We start from the raw sequence: 22,598 nt of genomic DNA, 5'->3' as shown, positions 1-22,598 counted from the left end.
CAATCACGCCTAAACTACTGAACCAATTTGCATGAAATTTGGTATGGAGATATTTTGATACCCGAGAAAGGACATAGGCTACCTTTTATTTCGAAATATGTACCACGGGCGAAGCCGGGGCGGACCTCTAGTTATCTATATAAGTATTTATTTAAAACTAGCGGTCCGCCCCGGCTTCGCCCGTGGTACATATGAAAAATAGATGTTGGCCGATTCTCAGACTTACCCGATATGCACAGAAAATTTCATGAGAATCGGTCCACCCGTTTCGGAGGAGTATGCAGACTAACATTGTGACACGAGAATTTTATATATAAGAGATATGTCTGATATGTCTGGAAGGGATTGGAGAGGATGGGAGTGGGCAGGATGAGAGAGGGGAGGATGGGAGTGAGGAGGATTGGAGTGGGGAGGATGAGAGTGGGGAGGATGGGAGTGGGAGGATGGGAGTGGGGAAGAAGGGAGTGGAGAGGATGGGAGTGGGCAGGATGAGAGAGGGGAGGATGGGAGTGAGGAGGATTGGAGTGGGGATGATGAAAGTGGGGAGGATGGAAGTGGGGAGGATGGATTTGGTGAGGATGGAAGTGGGGAGGATGGAAGTGGGGAGGATGGAAGTGGGGAGGGTGGAAGTGGGGAGGATGTGAGTGGGAGGATGGAAGTGGGGAGGATGGGAGTGGGGAGGATGATAGTTAGGAGGATGAGAGTGGGGAGAATGTGAGTGGAAGAATGGGTTTGAAGAGGATGAATGTGGGGAGGATGGCTGTAGGGAGGATGGCTGTTGGGAGGAGGATGGGAGGATGGGTGTTGGGAGGATGGGAGATGGGAGGTTGGGAGTTGGGAGTTGGGAGGATGGGAGTGGGGGTTGGGAGTGGGGGAGTTGGGAGTGGGGAGGAAGGGAGTGGAGAGGATGGGAGTGGGCAGGATGAGAGAGGGGAGGATGGGAGTGAGGAGGATTGGAGTGGGGAGGATGGGAGTGGGGAGTTATTTTTATTTAATACTTTTTAGTGTATGTTTCAACACGAATCAAACGAAACGAAACTCGATAAAGGTGAGTCAATTAATTACTGAGTATCTATAGCCACCTTCTGATTCCATCATCAAATCAGCCCTATGTCATAATAATTTTTCATCGCTATCCAATTTACACACAAAATTTCAGCTTAATCGGTAACCGGGAGTGAATCAAAGTTACTTGATAGATTTTAATTCGAGATCAGACAAAAATGCTCATAAAATAAAAACTACTGGGCTTATCCGAATCAAATTTTTATGGGAGCAATTCGATACTATTTAGCATCAATCAAAATAAGAATCACGTAAATCGCTTCAGAAACCGGCCGAATTGAGAACCTCCTACTTTTTTTTAAGGCGGTTATAAAGTATCTTGAAGAATTTTTCAAAATCCCCTTCTAAATACTTATCAAAACTGGTTAAATACTAACAGCGTTAGAATGCAACATGCAACCTTATGCATTCATCATTCATAGTACTAATATAAATCACATTTCATACACTACCTATACAAATAATTAATATAATTCTGTACAGATCAAAATATAATCAATTAAAACAATTATCCCTAAGAACATTACTTGCGTTGGCAATGTTTTATGGTGCGTGAATGAAGCATGTGCCACAAACAATAGTAGAGAATTATACCAATACTCAAACTTATATGTTATAACTAGCTTTCCGCCCGCGGCTTTGCCCGCGTTTTCAAAGAAAAACACGTTCCCGTAGGATTTCCGGGATAAAACCTATCCTATGTCCTTTCTCGGGTATCAAAATATCTCTATACCAAATTTCATGCAAATTGGTTCAGTAGTTAAGGCGTGATTGAGTAACAGACAGACAGACAGAGTTACTTTCGCATTTATAATATTAGTATGGATTATACTATATGTATGTATATCAGCCATCTGGTTTCCATAACACAAGCGAAAGCTTAGTATGGGATCAGATGTGTGAAAATTGTCCTGAAATATTTAAATTTATTTTATTTTTCATATTTTTCATAAACTTACAATAATTGCTATTTACCTCAGCCAAACTCCATCCAAAGTCTAGCGGGGGCCATGTGAACCCGGGACAAGTTTCATCGTCCAACTTCGGTATACCCAGACCTACATCTATCGCTACCGCCCGACGTATTTCATCGGCTATGAGGAGTGCGTTTATTCTGAAAAAATATTATTAATAAGTATTATTAATAAAATAAAACAACGTGTATATCAGATTGCGAACAAGAGGCAAGTATCTTTAATGAGCAAGAACGAATGAACCGATACATCAATACAATTCATACAGTCACAAAAGTAATTTCATTCTTCACTCTCTTACTCACTAGATGACGTAGGTTTCATTTGATGTCAATATTCAAAAACAATAAGTATATTAGTTTATTTCTGGTTTTATTGCGTTCAAATCCATACTAATATTATAAATGCGAAAGTAACTCTGTCTGTCTGTCTGTTACTCAATCACGCCTAAACTACTGAACCAATTTGCATGAAATTTGGTATGGAGATATTTTGATACCCGAGAAAGGACATAGGCTACCTTTTATTGCGAAATATGTACCACGGGCGAAGCCGGGGCGGACCGCTAGTGTTTTATAAATGAAAAATGTTTAAAGAATATAAAAAATTTATAACGAGACGAATACCATCAACGGACGGGACAGCTCCTTTTAAAATCCCTTTACACTCTCGTTTTAATCTTTTTTAGATTAGTTTGAAAAAAATAATTATAAATTCTTTTTTTTTTGCATTCAATAATAAATGATTATTGAATGCAAAAAATACATCTACGTGACCGTACATGTACCGTGTACGTATTCGTGACCGTACATGGACATATTCGTGACCGTACATGTACGTATACGCGACCGTACACGAAGTACGTGACCGTATATGTTCGTGTACATGTAAGTATATGTGACCGTGTATATGTTCGTGTACATGTACGTAAACGTGACCGTACATGTACGTAAACGTGACTGTACATGTAGGTATACGCGACCGTACACGAAGTACGTGACCGTACATGTTCGTGTACATGTACGTAAACGTGACCGTACATGTACGTAAACGTGACCGTACATGTTCGTATATGAGACCGTACATATACGTGAACGTGACCGTACATGTACGTGAACGTGACCGTACATGTACGTGTATGCGACCGTACATGTACGTGAACGTGACCGTACATGTACGTATATGAGAACGTACATGTACGTATACGTGACCGTACATGTTCGTGTACTTGCAAGTATATGTGACCGTGTATAAATTCGTGTACGTCTACATGTTCGTGTATATTTTCGTGTACAGGGACATGTACGTGTACATGTACGTGCACTCACCGGTACAGCACGCAGGGCAGCGCCACGGTGGCGGCCCACAGCGGCGCCGCGAACGGGTGCACGCGGCACAGCTCCGGCACCATTATCTGCTTCTGGTCGAGCCGGTCGCGTTTCGCTCGACGTGTTCGTTCGGAGGACACGGGTAGGGCTACGCCCTTGCGGTTCACGTATCTGGGGACGGACAGACATACAAATAAAGAAATAAATATTTCAGGACAATTTTCACCCACGGCACGATCTGATCCCATACTAAGCTTTCGCTTGTGTTATGGAAACCAGATGGCTGATAAACATACATATATAATTTTTAAATAAATACTTATATAGATAATAATTAATCAGACACAGACACAGAGCAAACATCCATGTTCATTACACAAATATTTGCCCCGGGTTGGAATCGAACCCACGACCTCTGGCTTGAAAGGCAGGGCCACTACAAACCAAGCCTACCGGTCAGTCAAATGATAGAGAACAACGCAAATGACACATAAACAGACGAAACATACAGATATAGATAGCGAGAGTAGAAATAGAAATAGTAAACACAAATACGAAGTAAAAGTAATATTAGCAGAAACAAATTAACAGAAACGGCACAAAAATGAAGAATTCATTCAACCACGTAAACTACAATTCTAACATTTTTTTTAATTTCATTCAATTTCACTTCATTTTATTCAATTTTATTTTCATTCAATTTCATTCATTCACTTTCATTAAATTCAATTTAATTTCACTTCACTTCATTTAACACAATTATTATTTCATTTGCTTCAATTTCCTTTCATTTGATTCAATTTGACTTCATTTTATTTCTATTCAACTCAAATTACATACCATTCACTGTCGTTCAATTCAGATTTCATTCAATTTGATTTCATTAACTTTCATTCAATTCAAATTTCATTTCATTCATTTCACTCAATTTAACTCACCTCGGCGTCAATAAATTCAACCTCGCACTGGTATGGTCCACGTCCAATAATGGCTGATCGCTTTGCGTCAACTCCGCGCCATATTTGGCCCTGTAGTACGAACGGAATGATTCGTGCTGTTCCGAGGGAAATGATGAGTCGGGCGTTAAGTGCCAACATATCTCGGCTACTAGGAAGAACTAGAATTAATGAAATAAACATATAATAAATAGTTAGTAAAATTCTTGATTTACACTATTTTGTTCTTTAATAACAATTATCTATACTAATACTAGATTTCCGCCCGCGGCTTCGCCCGCGTTTTCAAAGGAAAACCCGCATAGTTCCCGTTCCCGTGGGATTTCCGGGATAAAACCTATCCTATGTGTTAATCCAAGTTACCCTCTATATGTGTGCTAAATTTCATTGTAATCGGTTCAGTAGTTTTTACGTGAAAGAGTAACAAACATCCATACATCCATACATCCATACAAACTTTCGCCATTATAATAGTATTAAGATTAAGATAAAGCTGAAGAGTTTGTTTGAACGCACTAATCTCGGGAACTACTGGTCCGATTTGAAAAATTCTTTCAGTGCATTTATCAAGGAAGGCTATAGGCCATATATCATCACGCTAAGACCAACACGAGTGGAGCAATGCGGGCGAAACCGCGGAGCGCAGCTAGTTAGGTATACAGGGTGTCCCAAAAAGTAGTGATGAACGGAAGCTGGGAGGTAGAGGACCTAGAGGACTATCCGAATCACCCCCATGAATGATCTAACGATAGTAAATGTTACCATACTGAATTGGCCTATCTTTCAGCTTAGCAAACAAAAAAAAATCAAGCATCTAGCGCAACAATTGACGTCACCATGAGTGAAAAAATCATCATACTCGGCGATAGGTGAAAAATTGAAAAAAAAACGTTATAACTCCGAAAATACGAAAAATCGCATAACATTCATGGGGGTGATTCGGATAGCCCTCTAGGTCCTCTACCTCCCAGCTTCCGTTCATCACTACTTTTTGGGACACCCTGTATAACATAACATCTTCTTTCTTCTTCTTCTTCTTCTTCTTCTTCTTATATATAAAAATGAATCGCAAAATGTGTTGGTAAGCGCATAACTCGAGAACGGCTGAACCGATTTCGATAATTCTTTTTTTATTATATTCCTTGAAGTACGAGGATGGTTCTTATGTAGAGAAAACGTAAACATGTACCACGGGCGAAGCCGGGGCGGACCGCTAGTTTATTAATAAAAATAGATTTGATATACTATAGATTTAATAAAAAGTTATAAGTAAATCTTGTTTTAAATCAATTAAGTATTAAATTACTAAATGATTTTACCATGTTTTATTATTATACATACATATATTCTAACTAACCTGAGGTTGATCCTGATTCCTATACCACGGAGTAACAACAGCTTCACTATATTTTTGGGGGTCAAATTTAAAAACTTCCCCGGGAGCCAGTAAAGGGTTTTCCACACGTTTCTCTATAGCTTTATCACCACGCTTTTCTATTGCTTTACCTGTATTCTTACCTATAGCTGTATCCATAGTTTTACCTATAGTTTTATCTGTAGCTCTATCTATAGTTTTACCTATAGCTTTATCTATTGCCATATCTGTATTTTTACCTACAGCTGTATTTGTTTTATCTGTATTTTTATCTATAGTTGTATCTGTAGCTCTATCTTTAGTTTTATCTATTGTTTTATCTATATTTTTATCTATAGTGATACCTATAGATGTATCTATAGTTTCATCTGTATTTTTATCTATAGCTTTATGTATAGTTTTAACTACAGTTCTATATATGTTTTCATCTGTATTTCTATCTGTTTCTTTGTTTTCACCTAACTCATCTCCTGTAGTTATAGGAACATTTTCAACTCCCTTCTCTACAATTTTATCCACACTTTTACTCCCAGATTCTTCAATATTACCCACTGTAGTTTCTAAATTTGTATCAACATTTGTTTCTTTAGTTTTTTCACCATTGTCTTGACTATTATTTACATTATTATCAACACTTTCTTTTCCTGAATTATCGACATTTTTACTTTTAGCATCTACTGTTTTATCTAATGGATCTTCTTCGTTATTACCAAGTTTAATTTCCACAATATTTTTTACTGTATTCTCCCCACTTTCCCCAACAATATTTTCCACAGCAATACCTTTTTCCCCATTTTTAACCCCATTTTCTTTCCATAGCAATTCTTCTTGCTTTTTGTCTTCTGTATGTTTGTATATGAGTTCCAGGAATGCCCAGTCTATGTCTACCATAGTACTGCCATCCGGTTTTGTTTCTGTAAATTAATTTTTATTGTGTTTAGTTTAGTTTTAGTCTATTAGACGTAGTTATTAAAATAACGGTATATAAATAAAAAGATTTTATATACCGTGATATTTTTTATAACTTCTAAAAAGTTTTAAAAATAAAATAAAAATCTGCAAATTGGTAGTCTTAAGTTAAAAATATTTTTCTTCCATCTCCAAAAGTTTTAATTTTTAATTTATTAAACAAGAAAAATTTTATTATTGAATTTAAAGTGAAAAGTAGGGAATGCAATCCCGACTCGAGATTGCAAATTCGGGATCCCGCGGGATTAGAAATATCAATCCCGCGGGATCCCGGAATTTTCGGGATCCCGTCTAATTAAAAAAAAAAGTTGAATTCAGATGACTGAAAAAGCTAATAACTGCTTCTTTGTGATAGGAGGCCATCCATAAATTACGTCACGCGAATTTTAGAACTTTTCAACCCCTCCTTGTCACAGGTTGTCACTTTTTTAGTACCCCGTCCCCCCTGATGTGACATCACACATTTTTCAAACTTATGCATGTATCTAAAAATAATCAAAAGAAAACAGTTATTTTCATTTTTTTACTTATTAAATAATCTTAGATATCGAAAATTTTAAAAATCGTAAATTTTTGTGTCCCACTTGCATTACAACATGACTCTAGGAATTATTAATAAATACAAATAGATAGGTAGATTAAAAATTTTCTGTTCAAAGTTTTTTGCTCACGTACAAACGTTTCGTTTTATTATGTCACGTCACAAAGCTTTTGATCCCCCCCTGCCCCTTGTCACATTATGTCACATAAAGATGATACCCTCCCCCCCCTATTAACGTGTAACGTAATTTATGGATGGCCCCTAGTGAGGTTAACTAAAATAACATGTTACTCGAAAGAAAATAAAAACCTTTATTATTTGATTAAATAATAAAGGTTTTTATTTTCTTGGTAAGATTTTACCAACTAAATAATAATCAGGTTGTAAGGAAATTAACGTAGGTAAATTAGGTACTTAATCCAAACAATAAGCTTATTTCAAGGGAATTAGTAAAAATTAGGAAAAATTGAAAAGCTTGCGACCCGAGTGGTTGTGTGTTGCGTCGCTGACCACTGCCGCCCAATCCCGTCAATCTCGAACGGGATCTCGTCATATTATGCGTCGGGATTGATCCCGAAAAATTACACGAGATCTCGCGAGATCGGGATCCCGCGGGATCGGGATTGCATTCCCTAGTGAAAAGGCTGAAAATTTGCGATGAATACTAAAACATCTACGCTACTAATAAATCACATAAATCTTAAATAAACTCACTTTTTATAGTAGGCACTATATAATAATTATTTTGCGTAGATCCTTCTGTCTGTAACTTCATACCACGCCTGCGCACACGCAGGACATCGGAGAATACGAATCGCATAAACCTGAAAATATAGTAATTTGTTTTTTCGTTTTGTAATCGAGATGAATAATTATTGTATGGGCTGATGATATGGTGTGATATGATATCCCATACACTCCTTTGTTGAAAATTTGATAGGTTGATAGTTTCATAGACGATGACATAAAACCAGTTATAGCGCGTGATCACTTTATTATTGAAGTGAAACTTCTTTATCGAGGCTGGAAAAAAATTTAGTGTAACATTTTTTCGTTACGCGTGATATTTTTCCGTTACGCGCCATCTTTTTCTTATCCCTACCACGCGTGATTCGACGTATTTCTGTAAAGTTGCATATAGTAAATTATTTTTTAAAAAATAAGGTCATAAAGAAGATTCACTTCTTACGTGTGTACACTATAACACGCACGCATTTTTTGATTAATATAAACTAATGATGATTTGATATAATGATAGATTAATGATATTTGATTATTGTTAATGATATTAATTGATAGATGATATAGCGCATACACCCCGAGCGCTTTACACGAGCCGCGAGCGCAGACTGACTGGGTGAAGATGTTCTTGTCACCGTAATGAAATAGGATCGTGTAAAGCGCTTAGTCAGGATGTGCAATACAGCGAAGTGTAGTGCAATTCACCGATGTGTAGTATTTTACTTAAGTGTGGTGTAGTTTACAGGAGTATAGTAACACTATAGTGTAGCATTACAGTGTTGTCACTCACCTTCGTATAAGTTTATCCCGTCTCGGCGACAATCGCATGTCCGTCTGTAGCGCCAGTTCGACAGAGACTCGACATCTATTGCACTACACTAAACTGAGCTGCTTAGATATTGCACTATTTTGCTCCTTTGTTGAAAATTTGATAGATTGATAGTTAATATTAGCAATTATAGTTAATATTTGCAATACACTGCTCTATAACTCACCGCCTCGGCGATAAATACACGATGAAAATACTATAGTGTAATGTAGTGCACTGTTATATATTGTAGTGTAATTTAGTCTAGTGCATTGCAGTAGATTTAGGGCACGTGTGGTGCACTGCAGTGACCTGTACTGTACTGTAGTGTACTGTAATGTACTGTAGTGACCTGTAGTATACTGTAGTGCATTGTAGTGACCTGTACTGTACTGTAGTGTACTGTAATGTACTGTAGTGACCTGTAGTATACTGTAGTGCACTGTAGTGACCTGTACTGTACTGTAGTGTACTGTATTGACTAACCTTCGTATCAATTTATCCCGTCTCGGCGACAATCTCACGTCCGCTTCTAGCGCCGGTTCGACGGATACACGGACTTCACCAGACCGCGTGTATACCGGGAACGCGGGTATTTGTAATCTGTGGAAATATAATAATTAGTATTTTTTATACGAATTTTAAATAATTACTTTCATTTTTGGAATTTTGCAGTTTGGTCTTTCTTGATCGACTTAAAAAGTTACTTAATTTTAATAATTGTTATTTTTTATGTTCGTGAATAACTTCGTCGTTTATGAACCGGTTTTGCAAATTTTTTGTGGGTAATAAATTTTTGAGATATAATGCATTTCCGTTGCCGCTATAATAACTAAGGTTAAAAAATAATTTGACACATAAATTGGTAGGGTGACCATTTGTTTTGCAGAACTGCGTATGTACGGAACTTATAGTGTTTCATATTGCATGTGTAATTGTGTTGTGTGTTGCATGTGTTGTGTATTGAATGTTGTATGTGTTGTCTGTTACACGTGTTGTGTTGCATGTATGTTGCATGTGTTGTGTGTTGCATGTTGCATTTATTAGTGTTGTGTTGCATGTACTAGTGTTGCATGTTGCTTGTTGCACGTATTAGTGTTGTGTTATGCATTTACTAGTGTTGCATGTTGCATGTTGTATGTGTTGCATGCATGTTGCATGTCTTGTGTGTTGCATGTTGCATGTATTTTTGTTATGTTTTGCATGTACTAGTGTTGCATGTTGCATGTTGTATGTGTTGTGTGTTGCATGCATGTTGCATGTGTTGCATGTTGCACGTGTTGTATACCTGTCGGGCGCGGCACACAGCAGCACGCCGAGCGCCTGCGCCGCGTGCTGCGGCAGGTGCAGCCGGCGGCCGCGCGTGTTGTACCGCTCGGGTAACGCACACCACAGGCCGGCTACTAGTGCGTGTAGGGTGTTGCGTTTGCCTGTTGGTTTGGCGTTGTAATCGTCATTTTCTTCATAATCAAAATCGCAAAATATAAAACCTAGGTAGTGACAAGCTGTTACCACATGTGATTGTTGCTGTAATCGCTGTAACCTTATAATAAATAAATAAATAAATAAATGTGTGCGTGTACTAGTGTACACACGTAAGAAGTGAAACTTCTTTATGACCTTACTTTCAAAAAATGCAACTTTACAGAAATATGTCGAATCACGCGTGGTAGGGATAAGAAAAAGATGGCGCGTAACGGAAAAATGTCACGCGTAACGAAAAAATGTTAAACTAAATTTTTTTTTCAACGCCGATAAAGAAGTTTCACTTCAATAAATAAATCGTCAGTCTTCATCATCACAATCAAAAACACTATTTAGATGCCATCATTACCATCAAAATCGCAATATTTAAAACCAAGACAGTATAGTATAGAGACAAGCCGGCTATGAAAGCTACAGTTAAGTTGAATAGCGCACACTACAGACCGGCTACTAGTGCGTGTAGGGTGTTGCGTTTGCCTGTTGGATTTGTGTTGTAATTATCAGTATCTTAACTGCCCATCATTACGAACATCAGCGTAAATAAACATATTTATATAGCCAATTGGTTGTTGAGATGTTATTGCATTTCAACATCACCATAAAAACATAAAGTAAACGTAAGAAAACGTAAAGTGTGAAAATTAGAGGTAACTTCGTGATTTTTTTTTATCGATTCAATTTTAATATTTTATGTTTTTGATGATATCATCTAATTTGATAAATATTTAATTTTTTAGATTTTGCATTGAATATTACACGTATCATCTAATAGAAGATTGTTAATTTTGATTTATACCCACTCTTTAGTAGTTTTGAATGAACTCACCGTTCCCTTTCATAGGTATATGCTGTGGCACCGGATTCGCTTCTATTTCAGCATCGCTTGTATCTATGACTGGCTGACAGTCAGTGAACGCCCAGGCTGTCTGATGTATGTAGAATAAAAATACTTTGTGAATCTTAATCTTAATACTATTATAAAGGCGAAAGTTTGTTTGGATGTATGGATGTTTGTTACTCTTTCACGTAAAAACTACTGAACCGATTACAATGAAATTTAGCACACATATAGAGGGTAACTTATAATACATAAAATAATGTATTATTTTATGTATTATTTTAACTCTAAAACTTACCCGTTTATAATAATACTGTCTTCGCTTAGTCGTCCCCGGTCTTGCAGAATCACTGTTGTCCGAAAACTCGGTGTTTATATTCGAGTCCAATTCCGCTGCCTTGAAGTTTTCTTTGCCTATGGTATATATATTTAAGCTTTAAAAAAAACGTACTGTATAAGTTATTAAAAAACGTATTTTTATAAATAAATGCACAATAATAATTTAGAAAGAAAGAAATAAATTTCTTCTTCTTTCTTAAGAAAGAAATTTCTTTCTTTCTTTTCTTTTCATAATAATTTAGAGTTATAACGAACTTGCTGCTTATCCTTACTTCTGCAAAATCTACTTTCCATGATTGTTAAGTGTAAAAAAAAATAAAAACGAATAAATTATTAATATAACACATTAAAAACGTAATTCACGTACATATACGAGTGCTTAACAAGTCATCAATAAGTACAAAATTTCTTCAAATAAAAATCTTTCGAACCCTTGGCACTTTGTCTACCTTCTCTATCCCGATTACTTGATTTAACAATAAAAACACAAAAGGTTGTCACTCGGGGACTGCCGCGGTAAAACTATTGCATGCTATGCCTTCAAGCCACACCTCCGCGCCCGTCGGAGTGGGGTGCGTGAGTTTTTTTCGTTACGGAATTTCTCGACTCGGGCCCGCGATAGAAACTATGCAATATCAAAATATATTTTAGTCGTTGACCTTACTATCAAAATTGAATTATGTATTAAATTTGTAAATAATCAACATACCTATAGGCATCAGCTGATCGTCTAACTCCCCAGATTTATGCAATATCCTGCAAGCTTGTAGAGCTACCATTCTTCTGGCAAGCACCCTTGTTGGCATGGGGTGACCCTAGAAATAATTAAGTCATAATATTAACATCTTAATATATATAAAGCTCGTGCCACAATGTTTGTCCTCAATGGACTCCTAAACCACTTAACCGATTATAATAAAATTCGCACACCATGTGCAGTTCGATCCAACTTGAGATAGGATAGTTTAAACATGAAGGTACCACGGGCGAAGCCGGGGCGGACCGCTAGTATAATTATAAGTAAGTAATAAGTAATAAATGATTTTGAATTTGAATAGATAAATCTATTCAACAAGAAATAACTTTTTATGTGTTTTAATCTATACTAATATTATAAAGCTGAAGAGTATGTTTGTTTGAACGCGCTAATCTCTTGAACTACTGGTACGATTTGAAAAATTATTTCGGTGATAAATAGCCCATTTATCGAGGAAGGCTATAGGCTATATATCATCACGCTAAGACCAAGAGAAGCGTAGCAATACGGGTAAAACTGCGTGGCACAGCTAGTGTGTGGTATGATGCTATATGATGTGTCACTCATATTATAACGTCAGTTCCTGTTATTATGTACATGTGTTATTCTACATCTATCAACTAACAGACACTCACCACGATATTATACTTCACGGGGCAATTAAGGGGCATTCGTAGAGTGCATATATACGCGGTTTGCACTCCGTCACCCGCCGGGAGTCGAACCTGTTCCATCCACCATTGCGGCGCAAGCCGGGTGAAGGTATCTGACGGTAGCTTACCACAGTACCTATGGTCAAATATAATTATTTGGTAAAAAAGACGGGTTGCACTGGGGGAGTGCCGGCAGAAGTGAAAACTTGATTATTAACGTTGAGCATGTTTGATATTTTGGAATGGTATCCGTCTTACGCTTTTTCGATCAGGTCACGTGTCCTGATGCGAGTTTAAGATTTTATACCCATTACAGAAAAAGTGCTCAACGCCGCTAAAGAAGTTTTCACTTCAACATAATTTTACAATTAACAACTTGACTTAAAAAGCAACTAGTTATGGAGTTTCTAGAGGGTTCTTCTGTATAGATACTGCTTTCCGAATCGGTGGTAAATGTTAAATAAATTTGGAAAATCCAAAAGTGCACGCCTCATAATTTTTTTTTAATAATTATTTTATAAATATTAATTTATAATTATTTATTAATTATTATTTTTGTTTATTTAATAACAATTAAACCACATCGAATCAGACCCTGAAAAATGAAAGGGTTCTATTCCTGAGCATACTCAAGCGTAAGAGAAAAAAAAAGACTCGATTAGTAAAGTATTTCGGTCGCTATCGTGTTAACAAGAAAAAGGATCCGCACATACAGACACACGGACGTCCAAGACAGAACTTTTTTAAACTGTTTTTTAACTAGTTTAAATAACAAAAATGACATCCAAAATATCATGAACGTTAAAAATAGTGTTTTTTCTTAATATGTGTGTGTATGTATTATCTTACAAGTGCAATGTATGATACATAAAGACATTTTAAGTTTGAAAAATCAGATGTTTTGCGCGAAGTGACAGTAGTACCCACCTCAACGCTTCGCTTATGAGGCGTGCAAAATATGTAATGACGATTCAAAAGTGCTTTTAGAAGAAGTCTAATTGAATAAATAAATGTTTGAGTCAAAATTACGATCAAAACTGTCCGATTCAAAACTCTACTTCTTTTACACTTTTAAAAAACACGTCATCTACACCTTTGCCGCCTCCTTGGTACAGTGGTTGATGCGTGAGCGTAGCACCGAGGGGTCCTGGGTTCTATTCCCGGTGGAGACGAAGAAAAAAAATGTCTCGTTCTGGTAGGACACAGAAGGCTGATCACCTACTTGTCCCTAAAGAAAATCGATCAGTGAAACAGATGTATAATGCATTTGCCCCTTACCCCATTAGGGGACATGGGACTTCACTATCTACACCTTGCAAATAGCAATATCTTTTATTCACGTTGTAATATGCTCAAACTAAAACTTGCATGACTACAGCTATAATATTTAAAACACATCTACATTTGTTTGTTTGTCTATCTGTTTCTCTTATTACTATCTACTTACCTATTAATCAGAGCGATAGCGCTGTTCAAATCAACGCTAGCGATCACTTCCCCTTTCTTCTCAACTTCATAAGTCACTTTAATATCACTACCGACTTTAGTGTCACTTTTACCACTAACTTTCGAATTTACACTTTGACCACTTGCATTAGAGTCTATTTCACTTTGACTTTTACCACGGTCCCTGAAGTCTAAACTAACACTACTATCCAACACTGTATCTTTTTCTCTAACTTTAGTAACGTCATTATTTTTAACAGTTTTCAGTTTAGAATCGTTAGCTTTGACTTTATTATTAATTTCATTATTCGCTTTCACATCAGTATCATTATTTTCACTTTCACTTTTACCATCTTCTAGTTCTTTAGTACCTCTATCATTAATAACTTTAGTAATGACTTCATCATTACAATCTTTAGGAGTGTAAGCTTTAACATATGGTGTGTATGTATCTGCTTCATTTTCTTCCTCAGACGTTGGTTCATTTTGTATGCCACAGCCGCATTTTCTTGTTACGATCTGAAAATGAAGTATTGTTATTAATTTTAAAAAGCTTTTTTGCTAAATTGTTTTGCTATTTTACACATGTCTAGTGTTTTATTGGGTAAAATATGGCGACTTTAAATTTAAATGTGAAGAAAGACAAATTTAAGACATATTTTGCGTGATCTGGCTCCGTCTATAGTTATTGGCAGCTTAAAATATTTCCTGTCTTTTTTAACCTATACAATATACCTTGTTCAAAGCTTCTAAGTTTCAATTGTTTATTTATTTCAATCTAATTGTATTTTATACATATACGTTCCATTACGAGCTTTACCATTTTTTCTACACAAGCTTTGCTCCGCGGTTTTACCCGCAGTGCTCTGCTCCTGTTGGTCTTAACGTGATGATATATAGCCTATATTTATGCCTTCCTCGATAAATTGGCTATCTAACACCGAAAGAATTTTTCAAATCGGACCAGTAGTTCCTGGGATTAGCATATTTAAAGAAACAAGCAAACAAACGGTACACAACAAACGTATAGATTTAACAATTACAAATTATTATTAAAAAAAACATGCCAACTTCAAATTTACATTACCAATAACTTTTAAATAAAATAAAACCCACAAACCTGATCTAACTCCTTATAAACAGCCAAATAGTGCACCATCAGCGAGCTATGTCGGTCAGCGTCAGCGAGCAGTGTCACTGACGACTTGCTGGCCCTGGCTCTGCTGCGGCAGAGGCCGTACGATCGATATCTAGTAAAGTGCATGAAATTGTATTGAATATACCCTTGACTCATTTCAGGTAAATATAACCTTAACGAAGACATACGATAATATACAAATTATTAACAAAATAGATTGAATAGTAAAGTGTAAATGTGCAAATTGTAAGTGTGTGAATTGCAAGCCCGTAAAGTGTAAGTGTGTAAAGTCAAAATTCGTAAAGTGATCGTGTATAAAGTGTGTAATAACTTTGACACTGTAGCTAAACCTGGTGCTTAAGTTTATAAACATGTTAATATGTATTAAAAATGTATTTTATCCAAAATATCAGATAAAATGTCACATCTAAATGTTCATTTGTTTCATGTACCATCTTAATAAACACACAATTATGAAAACTAAAGTGGTAAAGTGTAACTATACAAAGTATAAGTGTCTAAAGTGAGTGTGTTAAAAATTAATATGTAGTAATTAGTGAAAGTGTTTAAAATTGAATAACATATTTTAATAATAATGTGTACACACACATTTTACATACTCTAAACAAACTAATACTCACGAAGACGGCACATCCCATCTTACAACCAAGTTACATCTAGGTAAATCTATTCCTTCTTCTAAAGCAGATGTCGCTAGCAGCAAGTTACATTCGTGCATACGGAATCTGAAATAATAAGCATTTATTATAATTATATAACTATTTTTTAACGATAAACTAAACAATAAACATCATTGCCATTACAAAACTCTGCCAAATACACATGCGTGCATAGTTTTGTTGCGGACAATTTTTTAACGTGATTTGTTCAAGTCTTGTTGTCTATTGTATGTCAATGCAAATGGTGAAAACGTAATTTCAACCGGTTTAAAACAATCATCTGGGTTTTTTTGTGTGATTTCTCATATCTTTTGACTTATTATAAAAATAAATCTTCATTCTAATTCTTACAATCCGTCTATATTCCAACTGTTTTATTTATTATTTAACTAGCTTTCCGCCCGCGGCTTCGCCCGCGCAGTGAAAGAAAAACCCGCACAGTTCCCGTTCCCGTGGGATTTCCGGGATAAAACCTATCCTATGTCCCGATGTAAAAAGTAGCCTATGTCCTTTCTCGGGTATCAAAATATCTCCATACCAAATTTCATGCAAATTGGTTCAGTAGTTAAGGCGTGATTGAGTCACAGACAGACAGACAGAGTTACTTTCGCATTTATAATATTAGTATGGATTGTAACTAAGTATTAGAAGTAACACTAACTTCTTCAACACATCCTCCTGTTTCCTTCCCTGTCGTTGACTCTCGCGCGGTTCGTCTGTACCTTCCACGGCACAGTACTGCGCGCACAGGTGCGATAGTGTAGCCCGGGATCTGGACATATCCTGGGAAATGGGATATTTATGCCATACAGAGAGTATAAATGTCTTGGGCAGTAGGGTTTTGTGGTTAAAAGGCGTATTTCTAGATACTTGAAGACGTAAATATAAATACTCGTATAGATGCATAGATATACATTGTTAAAAAGACGTATTTCTAGATACTTCTAGGCCTTTGGCTAGGTTTTTCTGGTCAATAACACTCATCGAGATGTTTAAAACACAGATGAACTATGCAGCATCTGTATGTGCAGTACTGCGCCGTGGAAAGCGAAGACGAGCCACTTTAGTATATAAGCAAATTTTATCTTAGTCTAATTCATATTACTGTGTTTTAAACATCTCGATAAGTGTTATTGACCAGAAAAACCTAGCCAAAGGCCTAGAAGCATCTAGAAATACGTCTTTTTAACAATGTATATACTATACAAGTACTATACAAGTATTTATATTTACGTCTTCAACTAAGTTATCTACGAATATTTATAATGTATAATACCGGACATATCTAAATTGTACATTATTATTATGGTTAATTTGTAATCTGTGTATTGGAAAATTGAAATGTATGTGACAATATAAATGTAATCTATAATATAAAAATGAATCCCAAAATGTGTTGGTAAGCGCATAACTCGAGAACGGGTGGACCGATTTCGTTAATTCTTTTTTTATTATATTCCTTGAAGTACGAGGATGGTTTTTACGTAGAGAAAACGTAAATATGTACCACGGGCGAAGCCGGGGCGGACTGCTAGTTTAAATATAATATTGTATTGCAATACCTGCATAAGGTTTCAAATATGTAAAATGTATTAGTATGCAATAAATTATTTGAATTTGAAAAAAAAATTGAATTTGCAGGTCTGCATAATACTATGTCAGCAGTGAACTATTTATTTACAGTTATCTAAATGCTAAAAAATAGAATGTTAGTGAACTTAGTAGATCATTTTAAGCAGATCAAAAAAAAAATGTGAGTTCTTATCGCGTGCAGTTGAGTTCTACAGTTCCTGATACTTTTTAGAAATAGTTCTGGCGTTTTTACCTTAAAAAACGACATTTGAAAAAATGATCTGCCAACTTCCCGTAGCAGATCATTTTTAGCAGATCAAAAAAAAATGTGAGTTCTTATCGCGTGCAGTTGAGTTCTACAGTTCCTGATACTTTTTAGAAATAGTTCTGGCGTTTTTACCTTAACAAACGACATTTGAAAAAACCCGACCTGGACCCGGCTTAACGTGATGCTAAGACGTAATGCTACGACGTGATGCTACGACGTGATGCTACGGCGTGATGCTACGCTGTGATGCTACGGCGTAATGCTACGGCATGTGTTACGGCGTGATGCTACGGTGTGATGCTACGATGTGATGCTACGGCGTGATGCTACGGCATGATGCTACGGCGTGATGCTACGGCGTGATGCTACGGCGTGATGCTACGGCGTGATGCTACGGCGTAATGCTACGGCGTGATGCATCGGCATGATGCTACGGCATGAAGCTACGGCATGAAGCTACGGCATGATGCTACGGCATGATACTACGGCGTGATGCTACGGCGTGATGCTACGGCGTGATGCTACGGCGTGATGCTACGGCGTGATGCTACGGCATGATGCTACGGCATGCTGCTACGGCATGGTGCTACGGCATGGTGCTACGGCGTGATGAAATATGACATAAATAAATTTTCTACTGTTTCATTTTACGCGAGTATTTCTAAAAAGTATCAGGAACTGTAGAACTCAACTGCACGCGATAAGAACTCACATTTTTTTTTGATCTGCTAAAAATGATCTGCTACGGGAAGTTGGCAGATAAATTTTTTCAAATGTCGTTTTTTAAGGTAAAAACGCCAGAACTATTTCTAAAAAGTATCAGGAACTGTAGAACTCAACTGCACGCGATAAGAATTCACATTTTTTTTTTTATCTGCTAAAAATGATCTGCTAAGTTCACTAACATAAAAATAGCTAGAGAACTCACCACAATAATCATAAACAGTATCTTCGCCATTAATGGTTCATTCAGAAACACGATGCCACATAGCGAATCCGAATTCTGCTGTTGTTGTATTTTAGCATTGACTCTCGGTCTTCGCCCCCTACCTCGACCGCGTTTGAACACTTTAGTATCACTGGCGTCTATTTTGTCACTGTTATTTGTTATTTCACTGTTACTTTTTGTGATTTCACTGTTACTTTTGGGAATATCACTGTTACTTTTGGTAATATCACTGCTACTATTGTGGTTATCACTGTTATTTTTCGTAATATCACTGATATTTAGTTTGTCACTGTTACTTGATATTTCACAGTTATTTTTGACAGTAGCACAGTTATTTACCACTTCACTGTTATTTTTGACGTAAGCATTGCTATCTTGAATAGCTGTGTTATTAACTGCAGATTCTGTATCTATAATTGTTTTTTCATCATCTTCAATGTCTCTTAAGTTCATTTCAATCATGTTAACTCTGTCTTCTATTCTATCGCCCAGAGCTGCAAAGTTACAGTCATTTATCTCATCTAGAAGTTCTATTGTTTTCGATCTTTTCATTCCTTTTTTGTTCTTATTTTCTTCATTCATGCCTTCATTTTTAGTTATATTGTCATTATGATTATCCAAATCTTTTTTGTCTGTATTCTCTTTCTTTATTACATCTTCGTTTTTACTTATATTAGCATTATGATTATCCAATTCTTTTTCATTTGTATTTTCTTCATTAACTATGTCTTTATTTTCATTTATAATGTCATTATCATCATCCAAATCGCTTACATCTTCAACTTTAAGTACAATTACGTCTTCATCGTTATTCATCAGTATGTCGTCCTCATTTTCTATACTTTTGACACTATCTTGTTTATTTTCATTTACTTTGTCTACTAGATTACTTTCATTTACTTTACGATCATTATTTTCATTAATTTTCCCTTCTATAGCTTTATCATCAACTTTATCATTTTCCGGTTGAAATTGTTCTAAAATAGCGGCAAATCTAAGCACTTTTGGTGTCGAAAATAAAGTTAATTTCTCCCAATCAGACGCACAGGTAGAAAATATTAAATCCGCGTAACATCTAATCTTTATAAATACAGATGTACATAGGCATAGTAGTAGAAAATGTCTCTCGTAGGGAACTTTAATTTTCAGTTTCTCTAATTTTGTCAGTAAAGAAAATGCCGCTTTGTCCGCTGCGTAAGGACCTGTTAAAGATAAAATATTATTTGAAATGTACAGGGGCTGGGTTAAATATTAGTTTGAATGTAATAAGAATGTACTGCGATTCTACTCAACTACCTAATTGATGTAGTCACTTGATAACAAATCATAGCGATAGATAGCATTACCGACAATAAACAAAGTGAGGGTAGTTGGGTCAAACGTCATATAAACAACGTCCGAGCCCTTAGGCACGATTCGTACGAATGCGCCACGATTCAAAGGAAGGCGGCATTTTATAGTATTCGACAGCTAAGCATATTCTGACAGGAAGTGACAACTATATTAACCATTGAGACATATGGAGACGACACCGCCTACATCACTTATGTTCCGCTCAACATACGCCATATGGCGTAACTGCACGCTCATTTTTTATTTGTTTTAAAGTGATACGCATCAAATATGCCTTCGTGTGTGTTACGATATTGCACAAATAATACGGAAAAGTGCTTTAACTTTCATCGGTACGTACCTAACTAGATAATAATTTTTAAAACTTAGTTAGAGCAAAAAAATGGCGCACAGATTTTGTTCGTGGTGTCTCCTCCATACGTAGTAATATTATCTCAATGATATTAACAAGAACTCTCAACGCGCCCAAAGAAAATTCACTTCAAAAATAATTTTGTTAATCATAGACTTACCAAGTTCATCCAAAACGAATAGGAACTGATTGAACAGTTGCTTCGGCTCTATGGTGGGGTCGGGAATGCTCATAAACTCTTCATACAACTCGTCTCCGTAAATTTCTGTCGGATCGTACCTGAAAATGTCATACATTTTTTTATAAACATCTTTATTGGGGTTGGAAAAAAATTTAGTGTAACATTTTTTCGTCACGCGTGACATTTTTCCGTTACGCGCCATCTTTTTCTTATCCCTACCACGCGTGATTCGACGTATTTCTGTAAAGTTGCATATACTTACATAGTAAATTATTTTTTGAAAAATAAGGTCATAAAGAAGTTTCACTTCTTACGTGTGTACAGTTGTACACGCACACATTTTTTTTATTTTAACCAAGTCCAAGTCCAATGAAAGTTATAATATACACAGACCTTAAAAATTACTATTTTCAAGCTATAATATTTGTTTATTTGCTGGTTTTTTTTTGTTTCAAATGTGACAAGCAGCATATGCTATGCTATAACAAAGATTATCAAATTATGTGAACATATAAAAAGTGAAACTTCTATAGGCGCGTTGAGAGTACAATTTCAAGGTCTCGTCATGGCAATACCGTCACGTCATGGAGTAAGGTGACGATTTTGGTATCTTTAAATATTACCAAAGAATTTTCACTTTTGACACGTGTGCTCGGGACACACGCTCTTTTTTTATTTTTTATAGCTACTTCACGGTTTCACCCGCATTGCTCCGCTCCTGTTGGTCTTAACGTAATTTATTTATTTTATTTTATTTTATTTTATTTTATTTTGGTACAGTAACAGATTGCAGAACAATTCCTTATATCTAGCTCTTATCTAATAATACATATAAATTCTACAACCCAATAAATACCGTACACAGCTTTGAACCAAAAAACAAAAACCGTTTACATTATGACCATGTTTTTGTTCCTAATCCATATCTATACCAAGCTATAGCCAGGAACAAACATAAACCGAGAAAAAAAAAAAAAAATCTAACAGAGAGAAAAAAAAAAAGCTACTATTTAAAATACAAAAAAAATAAAATACAATACGTTGTTACAGCAATTTGTGAACATTACTTCTAAAAACATCCAAACTACCCAAGAATAAGTCACAATCCGGATCTAAATTATTATACAGGCGGCACATTCTGTGTACAGGATTGTTATGCGAAACATTGTTTTTGGTAGGTGGTATGCTGAATAGACGTGGGGTGCGTGAAGGGCGGGTAGGAGCTCTAAAGTTAAGGCTAGCCAAAAGCTCGTTCCCTAATAACCCATTGGCTATTTTATGCAGATTGCACAAATCAGTCAGGGTCCTACGGCTTTCTAAATTCAATAGGTGGAATTTACGCAAACGCTGATCATATTCAGGTATTTTACGCCGTAAACCTAATTTACCACATAATGTACGTAAGAAACGCCTCTGCACAGCTTCAATGCGGTCTTTGTGATTATTGTATATTGGAAGCCACACCGATGAACAATATTCCAATATACTTCTTACTAGGGTTAAATATAATATTATCCACGACCTCGGATTTTTGAATGGTGAGGCAGTACGTAAAACAAAGCTCAAACTTTTATTGGCCTTACTGACAATGTAATCGTAGTGCGGTCTAAATGATAGTGAAGAATCGAACATCACACCTAAGTCTCTAACGACCTTGACTCGTTCCAGTGTTACATGACTAATGTTATAATTAAAAATGATCGGCCTTTTACTTTTAGTAAAACACATTACTTGGCATTTTTTAACATTGAGGGTCATACGATTGGTATTGCACCATTCACTGACGACATCTAAATCCCTTTGTAAGGTCTGACAGTCACTATAATCTTG

General features: G+C 36.1%; 1 protein-coding gene across 1 annotated transcript in view; it reads right to left on the bottom strand.

Annotated features, from left to right (window-relative positions):
* The window catches only part of Dcr-1 (Endoribonuclease Dcr-1), a 53,043-nt gene that overhangs the window by 20,821 nt on the left and 9,624 nt on the right, over window positions 1–22,598 (bottom strand). Inside the window, exons 7-23 of the mRNA XM_090118758.1 lie at window positions 20,748–20,866; window positions 18,862–20,084; window positions 16,755–16,876; window positions 16,055–16,159; window positions 15,396–15,525; window positions 14,277–14,794; window positions 12,812–12,965; window positions 12,129–12,234; window positions 11,379–11,494; window positions 11,069–11,168; window positions 10,046–10,187; window positions 9,244–9,360; window positions 7,923–8,032; window positions 5,681–6,612; window positions 4,306–4,484; window positions 3,368–3,538; window positions 2,041–2,179 (exon numbers count right to left, since the gene is read on the bottom strand). Of these exons, the coding sequence (XP_089974884.1) occupies window positions 2,041–2,179; window positions 3,368–3,538; window positions 4,306–4,484; window positions 5,681–6,612; window positions 7,923–8,032; window positions 9,244–9,360; window positions 10,046–10,187; window positions 11,069–11,168; window positions 11,379–11,494; window positions 12,129–12,234; window positions 12,812–12,965; window positions 14,277–14,794; window positions 15,396–15,525; window positions 16,055–16,159; window positions 16,755–16,876; window positions 18,862–20,084; window positions 20,748–20,866 (4,483 nt within the window). The remainder of the gene's footprint in view (window positions 1–2,040; window positions 2,180–3,367; window positions 3,539–4,305; window positions 4,485–5,680; window positions 6,613–7,922; window positions 8,033–9,243; window positions 9,361–10,045; window positions 10,188–11,068; window positions 11,169–11,378; window positions 11,495–12,128; window positions 12,235–12,811; window positions 12,966–14,276; window positions 14,795–15,395; window positions 15,526–16,054; window positions 16,160–16,754; window positions 16,877–18,861; window positions 20,085–20,747; window positions 20,867–22,598) is intronic.

The sequence above is a fragment of the Colias eurytheme genome, chromosome 31, assembly GCF_061535395.1.
Source record: "Colias eurytheme isolate Ceu_HAF_F1 chromosome 31, ilColEury1 Martin Lab GWU primary, whole genome shotgun sequence".
In the NCBI taxonomy this organism is placed as follows: domain Eukaryota; kingdom Metazoa; phylum Arthropoda; class Insecta; order Lepidoptera; family Pieridae; genus Colias; species Colias eurytheme.
The sequence above is the reverse complement of the archived record's forward strand: the minus strand, read 5'-3'. Positions and strand labels throughout refer to the sequence as shown.